Source organism: Anthonomus grandis, chromosome 8 (assembly GCF_022605725.1).
Source record: "Anthonomus grandis grandis chromosome 8, icAntGran1.3, whole genome shotgun sequence".
In the NCBI taxonomy this organism is placed as follows: Eukaryota; Metazoa; Arthropoda; class Insecta; order Coleoptera; family Curculionidae; genus Anthonomus; species Anthonomus grandis.
The window spans coordinates 20,913,747-20,930,548 of NC_065553.1; the positions used below are offsets into that span (position 1 = coordinate 20,913,747).

At 33.6% G+C, this 16,802-nt stretch overlaps 1 protein-coding gene across 1 annotated transcript in view; it reads left to right on the forward strand.

Annotated features, from left to right (window-relative positions):
• The first annotated feature begins 208 nt into the window (after positions 1–208).
• Positions 209–16,802, forward strand: part of LOC126739669 (ubiquitin carboxyl-terminal hydrolase 38) — a 30,095-nt gene continuing 13,501 nt past the window's right edge. The window contains exons 1-5 of the mRNA XM_050445447.1: positions 209–403; positions 819–1,186; positions 4,312–4,857; positions 4,911–5,240; positions 5,317–5,571. Coding sequence (XP_050301404.1) covers positions 826–1,186; positions 4,312–4,857; positions 4,911–5,240; positions 5,317–5,571 — 1,492 coding nt within the window. The 5' untranslated portion in view covers positions 209–403; positions 819–825. The remainder of the gene's footprint in view (positions 404–818; positions 1,187–4,311; positions 4,858–4,910; positions 5,241–5,316; positions 5,572–16,802) is intronic.

Below are 16,802 nucleotides of genomic sequence, written 5' to 3' on the forward strand. Positions count from 1 at the left end.
TCGAGTAAAAAACTGGATAAATTTATTTTTAACTGCATAAAATTATAACTTAAAGTATTAAAATAGTAAAACCAACCGTTAGTCGAAGTTCATGAGCAGTATGCTCGAGTTTCTTTTCAAAGTTCATTAGGTTCACTTACCTAAAGTTCAAGGTTATTAGTGTCATAGCTGTCAGTTCACTGTCAACACTCAAGTGTCAACAAGGCACTGACTGGATGAAACTTTCCAAAAAAACTACATATTTCACTTTACAAAAAATACAGCAAAATAGATTGTTTTTCAAAATTATTGTGCCTTAAACCGTGAGGCAAGTATAGTGAATTGAATTTAGCCAATTAATTAAATTGGTTAGCCAGAATCTCTTTTTATATGACTTTGGTTTGACGTAAAAGGTTATAAGAAGGTAAGCAAGACCAAAACAATAATTTACAATCTCATTTTATTAATATAAATGCAACTGTAAATTATATTTTTGGCTCTCATAATGCATTTTACCAGGTTTGCAAATAAGTGAGTCACACTCTTATTTTTAACACCTTTATTTACTTTAAATTGTTACAGTGATTTAGCCCAATCGCAACAAAATAGTTTTCAGGTTTATTATGGAACTTGGGTTCAGATTCCTGTTTAATTTATTCATATTTAAAAGCTTTCAGACAATTTTTTCTTTAATCCATACTTCAAGATTAATAGAGTAACTCACAGTATTCACAAAGCTTGCAAAATCTTTGTCACAACCAACATAATGTGCACTCTTTGTTCCACATATTCTGAAACACATTAATATACCAAGAAAATAATAATAAGACCAATTTTAGATAAAACATGGCAGTCAAACAGAAAAATGTAGTAGGGCCAGTAGCGCCTCCATCTCCAGAACTAAGGCTTCCGATTATTCTAAGGGTGCTGCAAGATATCCAGGAAAGAGATGGATCCAGTATTAACATCTACAGTCAAATTGTTATGGGTCTGGGTACTGTTGGAGTACCAAGTGATCCGGCAATGTACATGAAGTTCATCGAAGACATTAAAAGTGTCCAAAATATATTGATGAAATCTAATGATAATAAAGAGGTGATTTCTGTCACTCTGAAGGCACTGTACAATGAAATTTCTAATCCAAATAAGAATCCTAGTCCAGTCATGTCTATTGTCTTACAAGTTATTAATCCAGACTTATTGCCAAGTAAGTAAATATGCATTATGCTTTAAGGAATTTATGATTATTATATTTATCAATTCTGTAATAACGGAAATTAAAAATCAATGAAATTGTTACATTAATTTTCAAAATATTCAAATTACTTTAATCCATTAAAAAATTACTCAGTAACTCCAAAAATGTCACCATGTAAATTTATGACCAAATAAATACATATATTTAATACTATACTTATATTATATTGTTGGTAGGTACATATGTACCCCTCTACCTACCTCATTTATTAATTTTCTTTATTTTTACTTATAACAAAATTCATTCATTTAGCTATATATATTCATTCAGCTATAAAAAAAATAGTTATACATACAGAATCATTAACATAATATATATTCAGCAATTAGTAACTACCCAGGAAACTCCACTTACAAGCAATGATGCACCTAAATGATCAAACACCTATATGTGAACTTAGTAATTACCACACAGGCTATAGCTGAAAATCTGGATAACTCATCAGAACTTGATATTATCTATACAGATCTGTCAAAAGGATTTGACTAATTAGATCCACTTATTTTGTTGCATAAGCTTAAGTTATTTGGTCTATCTGATGGATTGTTGTTGACTTTATAGCTATCAGAACAATTACAGATTGTTTCCACCAGTGGCATTGATCATAAGTGAATACCTACATTAGGAGTACCTCAAGGGTTAGCACTTCTAAATGCAAATAATTCATTCATATTTATATGAAAATCATCAAGTTAAGCATTGCTCAAAGTTTTGATATTGCTTTATAAACTGTTTAAACCTAGTAATGAGGACGGGCCATCTCGACACCTCTCTCTTGATGCGAGTATGAAGGATACCTATCCATACCCACTGTGGGTGTGATAGGAATGGATATCCCCATGAGGATGATACTTCTCCATATTCTGTCTGATATAAAGCAAACATTCCAAAATATACACACAAGAAATCCATACTAACATACATATTCTTGCAATCATCTCTAAAACCTAAACCTCTCATTATCCTCACAGCATTCCTCTGTATTCCAAATACCCTGGGTATCTGGGCTATATGGCCCTATACCAGAATGGCACAGGAATAAGTAATATGCAGTTTAATAATAAGACATTAACAGAAAGATAATCTCTTATCTATAGGCCCCTATTAAATTTACCTGAGAGTGCATCACCATTATGTGTCCACTGAAGCTTTGGGTTAAACTACTCTTTGAAATAAACTCAATATATGACTGTTCAAAACTCCAAAAAGATTTTCATACTCTAATTACCTGGTGCGACAATAACAGATTATCTGTGAGTATTGAAAGTGTCGAGTTATATCATTCTCATTAAAAGCAAATCCCATACTATATAAGTACTCTAAAAAAAATAATTTGAGATTACTCTTTTTGGGATCTTGGAGTGATATTTGACAGTAGACTATCCTTCACCAATCTCTACGAATCTATAATAATGAAGTCAACCAAGACATTTGCCTTTATCTCCAGGGTTAGCTGTGAATTTAATAATGTAGCCATTCTTAAAAGTTTTTTCTTTTTCTTTATTAGCCTCAATAGGCTGGTCACCTGAATATAATCAACACACTAAGGACCTTGGTATGGTTCAGAGGAGGTTCTTAAAGCTGTTCTACTTTATAACTAATAGTGCTTATCCTCCTCTAGGTTACCCAAAGGAAGACTGGGAAAAATATTTCTCACAAGTATTTTTATTTAAGTTACTGAACAATTAACTTGACTGTCTTGAGCTATTAGTCGTGTAGACATTAAATTTCTAATACCTCTCAAATCATCACATGAAAATGTATTATTCTCTTTATGAGGAGCTCAAAGAAATAAACTGTGGTTTTCCTCTATGTATATCATGTACACTGCACATAATAATGTTAGCAGAGGTTTTGATATTTTTAATACCTCCCTTACAGAAATTAAAAAGCACCTGTTTAAGGTGATTTTACATGAGGAATAAATGAAAAAAAAACTCCTCATGTTCCCTTGTTAATCTGACCTACCCCTACTGTTGACTGTCTATATTTTTGCTCCATAATAAATTTTATAAAATTATTAATTCTATTTTTAATTTCGCAGCTATGACTTACATATTTTTTTAGGTCATTATTGTTATAAACAAATATACTTACTTCTAATACATATAAAGATCGTATATCAGAAATTTCTTACAAATACCATAAATGGGTAAGGTACATCCCCCCTTTTTTATATATTATCTTAGGAACATTGTTCCTTCCTTCCCATACAATAATCATGTACCTTAACAATGACTCTATAATACATACATTATACTATACTACTACTATATTTGTACACATATATTAGCAAGGATCAATTCAATATTTCTTAAAATATAAATATTGTAGACTAACTTCCTAATTATACTAACTGTTAATTTTTATACATGTTGGTCTCATTTTAAATGTTTATCTATAATGTACCTAAAAATTTTGTTTTGGATACTTCCTTAATAATGCTGTTTGAGCTTTTGAGTCAAATTCAGGGGGGTTGAATGAGGTTATCGGAAAAGCCGTGGAATTGCTTTATTGGCATTCAAAGTCATTTTTGGAAGTATTAAGCCAATTTTGTACAAGCTCAACTCCATCAATCACATATTCTTTTCAAGACTGCTGAAAATACTACAGCCATTTCATCTGCATAAGAAACGATTGCCACATTATTAAGTTTCAATTTGGTTAGGGTATTGATATATAATAAAAAAGGTATTGAGCCTAGAAATGTGCGTTGTGGTACACTTAAATTAATGAATAATTCCTTAATGTATTTTCTATCCTTACAAATTAAATTCTTCTATCCGAATAGCTTCTAAAGACATGTAATATTACTCCTTTAATGCCATTTTTTTCAAAAAATCAAAACCGTACCAAATGCTTCTGCTAAATCTAAAACCAGTAATATACATTTGTTATCTAGCTTTTTTGTTATAAGTTTTGTTAGATGATATAGGGCATTTGAAGTACTTACATTATTTAAGAAGCTAAATTGGGTTTCTGATAGAATAAAGTTTTCTTATAAAAATCGTACCAATTTGTCCTTAACACAATAGTCTTGAATTTACATATTTTTCTTTTTAATTTCATTATAGAAGCAGTAAAATTCATCCTGAGCTCAGGCTACCCAGACCAAGGCCTAGAACGTGCCCTACATACCCTTTGCACATGGTTAACAAAATGGACGTGGACCGAAAATCTTGGTCCTTTGGTTCTAGCTGTGATGAAAGGCCTAGAACAAGAGCAATTCCATGAAATCCTTGTGGAAGTCACGCTAAACACCATTGAACCCCTCTTTAGGCTAATTGTGTTGCCAGCCAGCCGGCGAGCGGTGTTTCCTGTAGTTCATCATATGCTCACCAGGCTACAGCATAGTCCACAAGCCTTCCATAAGGTGTTGCCACACGCTTGTAATGTGATAAATATATTAGCAAAAGATGAGGCTAGTAAACCGTACCTTTTACAATTGGTGAACTTATTTTTGGCTCTGCTGGACCATTTTCCTGGATATGATGAGCTTTACGAGCCTATTAGGGTCGCTTTAAACCCCTACTGCCTTACAGTCAGCTATAAAAAGCCACTGAATTGTCAAAGTTGGAGGTATAATGTTAGTGTGCCACTACCCTTGAGATCTCATTTAGGTAAATTATTTATTTGCCTTAATTTTGTTGAATGTATAAAATTTTTATTTCAGGTAAAGTGGGCTTGTATAACCTAGGGAACACTTGCTACATGAATAGCGTCCTACAGGCTCTCTATATGACAAAAACCTTTAGAAATAACTTGTTAACACACAGTTGTCAAGTGTTGCCTCCACTTTATACAAAACTACAAGTGCTTTTCGCCCTGTTACAACATTCAAAGAAGGTTTGTTTGTCCCCGAGTGATATTTTAATGTTGTTACGGCCTCCGGGGTTTGTTATGGGACACCAGCATGATAGCTCAGAGTTTTTGGGGTATTTGTTGGATACACTGCATGAACAAGAGAAAAGTGTTGCTGCAGGAGTAGTCACACAGTTTAATGGTAAGTAAACTCACCGTTAAAAAATGTGTTCATCACGATCGTCTTGAGGAATTAACTTGTGGTCTTCATCATATAGATGAGGCCTCAGGATCACAGGCAGTAAAAAGTACGGTGGTAGAGGTGTCGTTCGGAGGTACCACCGTGACCGTATCGCATTGCGAGGAGTGCGGCACCAAAAGCGAAAGAACAGACAATTTTCGGGATCTACAGTTATCATTTCCCGCGAACTTGGACGGCCAGAGTGTACAGCATCTGTTGGACTTTTACTTGCAGTCCGAGAAGCTTTGTGGCGATAATCAGTACCGGTGTGATGTGTGCGACAAATTGACTGGTAAGTTTGTTTTCTTTTTTTAAATGTATAGGCTTGGGTTTTTGTCATTGGAATTTTGAAAGCTATACCCTTTTCAAAAAAGTCTGAAGAGAGTCACATATATTAGGAAAAAGGAAATTCAAATCACTCCTTTCACATGCGAGTTAGCTGTCATCCTTATAGGTTCTAATATTATGAAAATGTGCAGTAGTGCGACCCAGTAAACGCCGCAAAAATAATGTGTGTGAAGCTAGCGTCTGATGGTATTTTATAGTCCGCGCCCGCTGTTATTTAATTGATATAATGCCCTTATCTCCTGAAATTCCCAAGGAATTTTAATAATTTGTTGTACAGATATTAACAATGGTAACTTAATCGATATACAATTCGATGTCCAAGATAACGATGTCTATCATAAGGATCTTGGAAAATAAGAGAGATACGAAGATAGTTAAATTAGAAAAAAGTTGCGCATTTTCAAGCCTACCAATATGCCGTTTAGAAAGTTTTAAAATTCCGAGTAGTTCCAGAGATATGCCTAAAAAAACAAAATTTGCTGATTTCGTTTTTATTTTATTTTTTGCCGTACGATATTTCGTTTCGTAGAAACGATCATTAACTTTATTTTTTCATATGGCGCGTAAGTGTACCCCGTATTGAATAGCATATTTTATTACGAATACAACGATGTATGACACAATATGATAATAATAATAATAATAATAATCTTTATTTAGCATAAATAGCTACATACAAAAACAAAAAATTTCTCCAAAAATTAATAAAAATACATATAATAATAATATATAAACCTAATTCAACAACAAATATTTAGTCAGTAAGAGTACCATATAAGTACGCAATAAATATAAATGTGGGGTATCCCGGTCCCTGACACTTACGCCCCGGTTATACTAGGAACAGCAGCATCCCGGTTAATCCAAGGGATACCGCATTATTCCGGTCCGTCTAAACATTGCCCAGTCGGCGACTTAAACACCCCGCCACCAAAACTGGTTCAGAAGTTATTAAAAAATATCATATATATAACCCTAAAGCTCTCTTACTAACTTTACAATAATATTATTAATTAATTAATTAATTAATAATATACCCTTATAAATTAATCAATATACGCTTATTGGGTAAAAATATAATATACATTTGCACTTGAGGTTAATATTAACATATGGATCTAAACAAAACAATTGATGTAATCAAAATTTGCAGTGCTCGCAAATAACCATAAAATGTTACGCCAATAGGTGAATCTCGGTCATGGGGTTAATTACCTATGGGCCGGTGAACTAGATCGAATACAGGGCGTCCTGGTTTCTTCTGAAGAGACCATGATTCTGCAATATTTAAATTGGAAAAATGGGGTTTTATTTAATTTGGTGTAGTAGGCGGTGAATGATGGTGCTAAGAAAATGTCAAAATATTTTTTTTAAACTGTTATATCCTATGTTACAGCGCCATTGAAGCCCGTTCGTATGTATTTAAATAACTATCTAAACAGAAAACAACCCAATACAAACATTTTGGGACGATTAGCTTCGAATCTTAAACAGTATTGTGCATTCAAAAAACTAGTATTCTCAAGAAAAAAAAAGCCCTGCATTGAAAAAAAAATTTAGTATTAGCTGTAACCGCAATTGTAATTGACAATATCACTGGAATACCGAAATCTTCTGTCCATTTCATTTTGAGAAAACAGAAATTCCACCAGTTTAAATTCAGAATCTGTAAAGGCCTTAGCCAGGTGATGAGAGGAACATTTTATAAATGGTACACCAAGTAAGAAAAATTAAAGATTTCCCCATAGTATTATCTGGTCGGACGAGAGTATGGTTACAAATAATGGAATTTTTAACTGGAGAAATAACCATTATTGGTCAAGGGAGAATCCCTAAATAAGCCGAATGGCTAGACATAGCACCGTTTTGGTTTTAATATGTGGGTTTGGGTTAAGATTTTTGAAATAGTGCTAGCGGTACAAGAAGAAAAACTGCACTTTGTGATACAAGCAAGCCACTTGGCACAGGTGTAATATGAACCTAATGGATTGATTTGACCCGTAATTCTTAAGTTTTCATCCCTTAGGATTTTGGTTTGGGGGTGGAGGGGGTATAGTTAAAAGTAAAATATTGAAATGCGTAAATACATCTAGAAAGGCGTGTTTAAAATGGTTATCGCTTTATTTTTACCTTCGTAAGGCAATGCTAATGTCTGAATACACAAACATTCACCGGCAGACGAAAAAAGTTTTATCAACATCTCCAAATGTTAATGTGTTTGGTATCATTTCATAGGGTTTTGAGGTCGCTGAATACGTTTTTGAGCATAAAAATGCGATTAAATATGCCTTTGAGCCATATAGTAACTAGTATGGAAGTTATTGTAGTAGTAAATACAATTATTATATTTTTGGCAACCATTAAAACTATGTTTGCAAGAAAAACAGAGGGTATATTTCAAAAAAATAATATGAAGGTAATAAGTATAATAAGTATTAAGTATACATTCATTTTTATAATATAATTTTCCATATACTGTGGCGTTAACTTTACAGTGTTACTATTTTGCCAAGAGTTTGCAGACGGTAGCTCATAATTATTGGAGGCTTGGGATTGTTCTAAGGGTCACTTATGACTGGCTATTAAAGAATCAAAACTTGATTATAACTATTAAGAGGGCGCCACTTAGTTTTTTTTTTATAAATGAAAGAAAACTAAGAAAAACACTATATAGGTTTCAATTAACAATTAAATGACCCTGGATAAAGTAGATTTAAAGAGGCAAAAAAAATATATCTTAACAATACAACCAAATTATATTTACATCAAAGATATATACACACCTCATGTTCTAATCTGCTAAAAGTTAATAATTTATTATGAATTAAAATATGTTGATATGATTAAATAAAATAAGTTTGTCAAAAGTAACATTTAAATTATGATTAAGCTACTAGGTAGATTTCAGCACTTGAAAAATAAATTGCAATTATTAAAGTTTTTAGTAAATATTTGTATTACGCAGGGGAAAGTTCATGAACCTTTTTACCTAAGGCATATCAGCCTTAACCGAGTTATATCTACTTAACTACCAAAAAAAGCTACTGAAAAATACTGAACAAAAAATAACTAAAATTATATTTAAGAAATCGACGTATTAAATTATGATATTGATTAAATATTTGTAGCAATAAATTGAAATTAAAAGTATATTAATAAAAATTTGTGAGACTAAAAAAGTTTGAATTAAAAGTATAAAATAAAAATAAGTGAGACAAATCTATGGTTAGTAATATTTAAATGAATGGAATAAACTGGCCTGTATATTCCTCCAAGAAATGAACGGTTAACCTTCAAAATCGAGGCTGTGAATGTAAGCCATTTGTAGCTTAGCTATCCGGACTGGGAATATCTAATACTAGCTCTAGTTCTGGCTCCAGCTCCACCGCTTTCAGCAATTTCCCGGGGAAATCAAAATCCTGCAGCCATCAACAATTGAAGAAGAACAAAGAGGAAAACAGAAAAGTAAAACCCTAAAACAACGATTGACATTGTATTCACTGTCGATAAAAATGAAGGGCGTTCAAAATGTAACACACTCACCTTGCTAAGTTTCATTATCTATCCATCAAAATCTCGGGGATCCTGCACCAGAATTATGAAATAAACAGTTCCCTAAAGGAACAAGATTAAGGACTATAAATTATAAACCATATTGGCCACTTCCTGCTTCACAAACTTCGGAAATAAAAAAAACTGGCCTTTTACGTGTGCTTCTACCTGCAACATGGGAACAAGTCCTCGAAAAATGGATGCAGTACCGACTAAATAAGTTACGACCCCACCTCTCGCCTGAGCTGTCAATGTCATTCCAATCAGAGAAAACATTAATTGAGACCAACCAGAAGAGTGACGGACCGTCAACAGAAAGCATGAATAATAAAACCAGGAGAGTGATGCGTTACAGTAGTAATGTGTCATTGACAGTGTGAATTTAAAGAAATATCGATAAAAGAAGTTGACTGAAATTATTAATATAATTATTGAAATTAATGAAATATCAATGGAGCGTTAGTGAACATAAGAAATAGAAAAATAAAACGCTACAATACGTCAATGTGTTTTTTTTTTGAATTAAAATCGAAAGGTCGACATCTTGGTTGGGATCGGTTTCTGCGTCAGGACTGTTAAAGAATAGTAAAAGACGAGTAAAAGAATAATAATTATAAATAATATTAAAAAACTATCAAAAGGGCTTAGAAACCTCTGGTTTTGGCATTGTCCTTTGCACTTCTTACATGCCAAAGTGCAGAGCAGCTGGTATTGACGGCAGCTGCACCGCTGACTTTCACATCCTTTAGTGCAACCACAATTGTCAAGGGCCCTACACACACCCCAAACCTCTGGAAGAAGTGTCCAAAACGATTTAAATTGTCCCTTACCTTTGGTCCAACCCCACAGTGTTGGTGAAGGAGAACAGTCTGGTTTAACCTTAATAGACCTGCCCCAGATGTGACCTGCCTGGTAGGCAGATCGTTTGATGTGTTGAATAAGTACACCATGTGTTGGAGGGATGGCATTTAAGTGGTTATGCTCGATTGCAAATAAATGCTTTCTAGCTTGATCCACACCTGTACATGTTCCATCTCGCATACCGTACAATATTACTGTATATTTTTCCAAAGCTTCCACAAGCTCTTCATCTGGTTAATTGTCCAAAGGCCAGGCCAGTCTTTTAAATGCGTTCGTAGCTGAATCGTCCTGCCACGCAGCCCAGGCTGAACGCTTTGCCTTGGTTGCAAAATAAGACACCGTGTCGCAACCAGTATATGCATGGAAGCCCCTTAAAGCAACTGACTTTGCTTCTCCTAGATTTTCTGCAATGGCATGAATGCTGATAAATCGACGATGAACCCCAGACCCGAAAAGTAAATACAATTCCTCGAGTCCATTCTTTTTCAGTTCGAAAAAAAAATGAAACTGCCAGCACTAGAACATCAGTGTCATTGCTTTGAATCACCACATGTTTAGCACCATACGACACAATATCCTTGGTGTGTAACATGAGGCGGCCATCTGCTTTCTCCATATGGGTACATATTATGCTTCCATGTAAGCTGCTGAAACAAGGTTTCGACGATAATATTTTATCGCCCACATTCGTCACAATGTGAACATCATCGTTGAAGTTGTTTAAAATTGCTTGGGCTAAGTATCGGAACAATTCCAATTTTCATATCATTACGAAGATAATCATCCCAATTACTTGGTGAAGTACCTAAAAAATAAATTTACATATTATAAATTTGAACAGGAAAAGAGGTGATAAGAATATGCAGATGTAAAACATACCTTTCGCTGGAAGATCTTGACGGCGAACACCAGAACCTCTACTGTTGCGCACAGCGCTCTTAAGGCTTGTTTTTGAGTACATGTCCCATGCATGCATTACGTTTTTCTTTTAAATTTAGAGCAATACTTTTAATATAGTGTAGTAACTGCACTGTATATTCCTTGAAGCTCTTGATGCTAGACCGTGGCTTAATAGTATGAGCCAGTACAGCGCCATCGAGTACCAAGAAATCACAATTATGTAGAGCAGCAGCTGTTGTTTGAGATACAAGCTTCTCAAGTAGGTGCACCAGTTGGGCTTTATCTCCATTTCTTATATTGCCGTTTAACGACAGTGCCAAACTTCTTCTTGCCACTACCAGATTATTCAATGGACAAGTTACAACACCACCACCGATCTGGCATATGCAACATAAAGTCCAATTAAAGGGAGAAGCGGAAACAACATCAAGGGGAACAGAGCCCGCCACCACTAACTTTCCATCCGCCATAACCTAAAACATGCATGTCTTATAAATAAAAAATAAATACAGTGCTTTTTGAAAACTAGCCACCTTAAATATTTAAATAAAAATAAACAAAAACAAAAAAGTCGTGGATGAGTTTTAAATCCGGTTTTATTGTTGTATGTTATATTTATAGGTGTCACTTGTGTAATACATTATCTTTGTTTATTGACTGTTTATTAGTTATTAGTACATAATTGTTTTAATAAAACTATAAATCCCATTTTTACGTAAATCGTAAAAAAAAACGCACCACTTACCTTGTATAGGTAAACAGATCTATCGTTACTTCTAAATCTTAATTAATATGTAGAAAATAACACATAATAAGTATAAGTTTAACAAACTAAACTAAAAACACTCCGCATATAATTCTAAAACAAACAAAACTAAGCAACGATCTCATTTGCGCCTCAGAATGTTGTACTATGCAAGCGGCAACCTGCAAATCGAATTGGCGGAAAGTTGCGCGCATAGATAGGTACTCTAAAGGGCTCCATACACCTTGTTTTTTTCATAGATTTTACTACATACTTAGGTCGTATATAATCGTATTTTTACCATTAAAAACGTATTCAGCGACCTCAAAAACCTATGAAATGATACCAAACATATTAATATTTGGAGATGTTGACAAATGTTACTTTTTTCGCCGCCATTTTGAAAAATGGTGCTGTAATTCGTCTGCCGGTGAATGTTTGTGTATTCAGACATTAGCATTGCCTTACCTACGAAGGTACAAATGAAGCGATAACCATTTTAAACACGCCTTTCTAGATGTATTTACGCATTTCAATATTTTACTTATAAAATATACCCCCTTCCCCCCAAACCAAAATCCTAAGGGTTGAAAACTTAAGAACTACGGGTCAAATCAATCTAGTAGGTTCATATTACACCTGTGCAAAGTGGCTTGCTTGTATTACAAAGTGCGCCTTTTTCTTGTTATTTGGCTTGTACCGCTAGCACTAAAATAGATTTAATAGGGCCCCTTTTTTACAATATCCTTTTCCGAAGCATTATCGCACCCTATTGGCACGCGATTTGGAAGAATCCTTGGATAACCTACCGCTTGCCAAGGTTAGAAACTATTGATTTTAGCAGGATAATGCTCCCGTGCACAATTCCATTCAACAGTTCCATGGCTCCCTTGTTCGCCGGACATAATTCCGCTCGATTTTTTCTCTGGGGGTATTGCAAAAATTATGTTTACAACCGCCGAATCCCAGCTATGGCATGGTCATTGGTGAGTGTCTAATTTAGGATATAAGTGTAATTCTTTTGTAACTAAAACACTGAGATTGTAACGCCAGTGTATCAGAGAAAAAAAAAGTTTACTACCGTGTTTTTGAATCTGAGGATCAGCTGAGGAGAATAGTTTTTGAAGCGTTCAAAAGTGAAGTGTTTTAAATTCGACACTTAGATGTCGTTATTTGTGTTTGGAGAATAGTGGTATTTGTTTGAACATTATCTATAATCTAAATTAGTTTTTTTGGGTTTCTAGTAAGTAAAACTTAACTAAGTTACTTAATTAACTAGCATATGACATATTTACGGATATGGATAAAGATTTTAACTCGTTAATAACCTAAACTTTTGAAACAAGAGTAATAATAGCGTACCACTCCATACTTAGCGCCATCATTTCACTGCCTACTACACCAAATCATTCGGAATTTAATAAAAATCAATTTTTTTCCAATTTCAATATTGCAGAATCGTATTGTGTCATACATCGTTGAATTCGTAATAAAATATGCTATTCAATATAGGGTATACTTTTTTTTGCGCGCCATATAGAAAAATAAAGTTGATGATGGTTTCTCCGAAACGAAACGTCGTACAGAAAATCTCTCAACGCTGTTTTATAGAGCTTAAAAAGTGGCCATGAGAGCGCAATGTCGTGTAACAGACGAGGAATAAGACTGCGAAGTCGAGCTCGAGGGTTTGATTGTTGGACGGGCCGTGGTTTTACATGTGAGGGCGCCTGGGGATGATATTTATCTAATTTCTATTATTTTATATTTAAATATCTGTTTGGCAGGTACTTAAAAGTGTGCTCCCTTATTGTCGTTTCTTTATCGCTTTATTTTGTAGTTTTTGGCAGTTCTTTTTATAAGCTGTTTTTTGTTCTGTTTTTGTTGTTGTGGTTGTTGTTGCTGCAGTGTTGCTGTTTTTGTTGTTGTTGCTGTGTTGCTGTTTTTGTTGCTAAATACGTTTTTTTGTCGTTAATTTTCGTAAATTATACGACCAAGATGGCATTGTGGAGACCCTTTGATGTGTCGGATAACGAAGCTGAAAGGCCGGAACATAACGAATTTTTAAATAAAGACCTACATGTTCAATCACAGCGGCTAATATTAAATATTTTTAATTGCTTGAAAAGTGAAATGCCTGAAGCCTCACAAAATTAAATTTTAAAAAGAATTTGTGAGCTTACTAAGCTGGCTCGTACAAATGTTTACAGTGTGATAAAAGCAGGAAATGTCATTGATCATTCTGTAAAACGAAAAAAATGTGATAAAAAACTTAGAAAAATTGATGATAGCGACAAAAATGTTATTCGTCGATCTATTTATCAATTTTATAGTGAAAACAAAGTTCCATCATTAGAAGACATTCAAAGAAAGCTACTAACGGATTATCCCGACTACAAATATAAAAGTCTTGCTACATTACGTTGTGTATTAGTAGAATGTGGATTTAAATATAAAAAGTTAGATAAAAGGATGGTTATTATGGAATCTCCTCGAATTGTAACATGGCGACAGGAATATTTAGAAAAAATAAAGGAATACCGTCAATTAAACAGGAACATAGTTTACCTAGATGAAACTTGGTATGATGTCGTTAAGTATGGTTGGGTGGACGACACTAAAAAGTGCTCACTAAGTGGACCAAGTTCTCGCGGTAAACGTGTTATAATATTACAGGCAGTTGATAACGGCTTCATCTCCAATGCGTTGTTGTCGGCCAATAATATAAAGGATTCGTCGGCTGATTACCATGAGGACATGGCAGCCAATCTATTTGAAAAATGGTTTGCAAAGCAATTGATTCCCAATTTACCTGAAAACTCGGTGATTGTGATGGACAACGCGTCGTACCATTCGCGTTTACATAAAAAAATCCCAAATAATTCCACAAAAAAGGATGAAATTCTTAAATTTATGGAAAGCAAAAATATGAGCATTCCACAAAAAGCCACAAAGAAAATTTTATTAGAATCCATAAAAATGAACATTTTAAAAAAGAATACGTTATCGATAAACTCTGCGAGGCAAATGGCCACACCGTATTACGTCTACCGCCGTACTACTGTATTTTTAATCCCATAGAGATGATTTGGGCTACTTTAAAGTACCGAATTAGAAAATATAATCAATCTCTAACTAACGATACTTTCGTATTAGAAACTATAAGGGCAGTTGTAGAAGAAATTAATAAAACAGAAATATGGAGGAATTGTGTTCGGAGTGTTATTGAAAACGAGAATGAGTATGGTATTTTACCTCATGTTAGCCCCATTATTATAAATCCAAGTTTGGACTCCAATTCCGAAGATTCAGACAGTGATTTTTGAGTTTTTTTATAAATATTTTAATTACTAAGTATAATGAATAGTAATAAATATAATAAGTTTATAAATGCTCGTATAAATCATTTGAATTTCATTATCCATACATTGCTTACTTTTACTGAATATAACTAGTTTTTATCTATACAGGGTACCTATTCAAATTTAAGTTCAATATGTTATAACAAAACTACTAAAAAAAGTATATAAAATATTAGCTAAATAATAAAACATGTGTAACATTACAGGCAATAACTATCCTAAAATAGAGTGATTTATGGCCATATGCACCGTTGTCTTTAAGCTCCGCTTTATGCTTAAGCCACTGATTTTACATGTAAAATCGAAGGCTTAAGCCTACAATTAATTATACCCAGATGCACACTTATCCCCATACGTACGTCATAAATTTAGTGGCAAAATTTCGTGAAGGATTAGTTGCAAACAAACCTAGAAATGTCATAAATCCAGTCCTAAATGAAGCTGTAGAAGTTGCAGTTTTGAGTCATAATATGGCAATTGATCCCACACTCAGTATAAAGAAAGTGAGTGAAATATCAGGTGTTTCATCCGTACAAAATTAAACTAGTGCAGGAACTTAATGAGGATGATAATAACCGCCGTTTACAGTTTTACGAAACTATGAGTGAACGAATGTTTGTTTTTTTTATGAATTTTTAACTTTTTCCTTAATGGTATTGTGAACAGACATGATTGCAGATATTGGTCGGATTTCAACCCTAGATTATTTAAGGAAGTACATACCCAATATCCCGAAAAGTTAAATATATTGGCTGGAATTTTCGGCAACCGCATTATTGGGCCATAGTTTTTACCTGGAAATTTAACAGGGGAAAAGTACCTTGAATTACTGGAAACTGCTGTTGAGCCAGCTTTAGTTACTACCATTGAGGAAGATGAGCGCCATTGGCCAGAAAATTTAATTTTTCAGCAAGACGGAGCACCTCTGCATTATGCGTTACCTGTAAGCCAATTTTTGGATAAACATTTTCATGGAAGATGGGTTGGACGGAGAAGTCCAACTAAATAGCCTGACAGATCTCCTGATTTGTTACTCCTTGACTTTTTTGTGGGGACATTTAAAATCCATAATTTTTGCTATATACATCCCAGTTCTTTAGATTTGCGATAATAGTGCATGAGTGCCAAAAAATTACACCTGAAATGTAATGTGCCCGAGCATTTCAAACATTGTCTCTACTTTTGTATGAAAGTTAGAGGAGGGAATTTTCAACATTTAATTTATTAGAAATAAATTAAATATACTATAGGTATTTTATGCTATAGAACATTTTTATTTGTTTTTTAATATCTGACACTTTTTATTTAGTCATTCACTGAATGAAAACGAAATACACAATTTTTCTTCCTATTCTGTATGTATATTATGTTACTTTTTTTAAACTGTAATAAATTCAGGATTAAAAAATATTTGACTTTCATAATTTAATAATTAAAAAAAAAAGGTCAGTTTTCTAATTTTTGTACAGTAGAATGCCTGGCCTTTATAAATGTTGAACTAATAATTTATTTGAAAGGTCTTTTGTAAATCATTTATTATACCCTAGCTCGAAACGGCTTTAAATTAATAAATACAAACAAAATCCTTTTTTAAAAGTTATATTTTTATTCACTCCATTTTTAATCACATGAAAAGGCTTTAAAATTTAAAATTTTAATGGTTGCTATCACCCTCGCGTAGGTTGATGGTAAAGGTTTATAAATGCGAGATTATTTTGTCCCCCTAGAATCAAAAATCGATGGGTGCTAGCGTTTTTT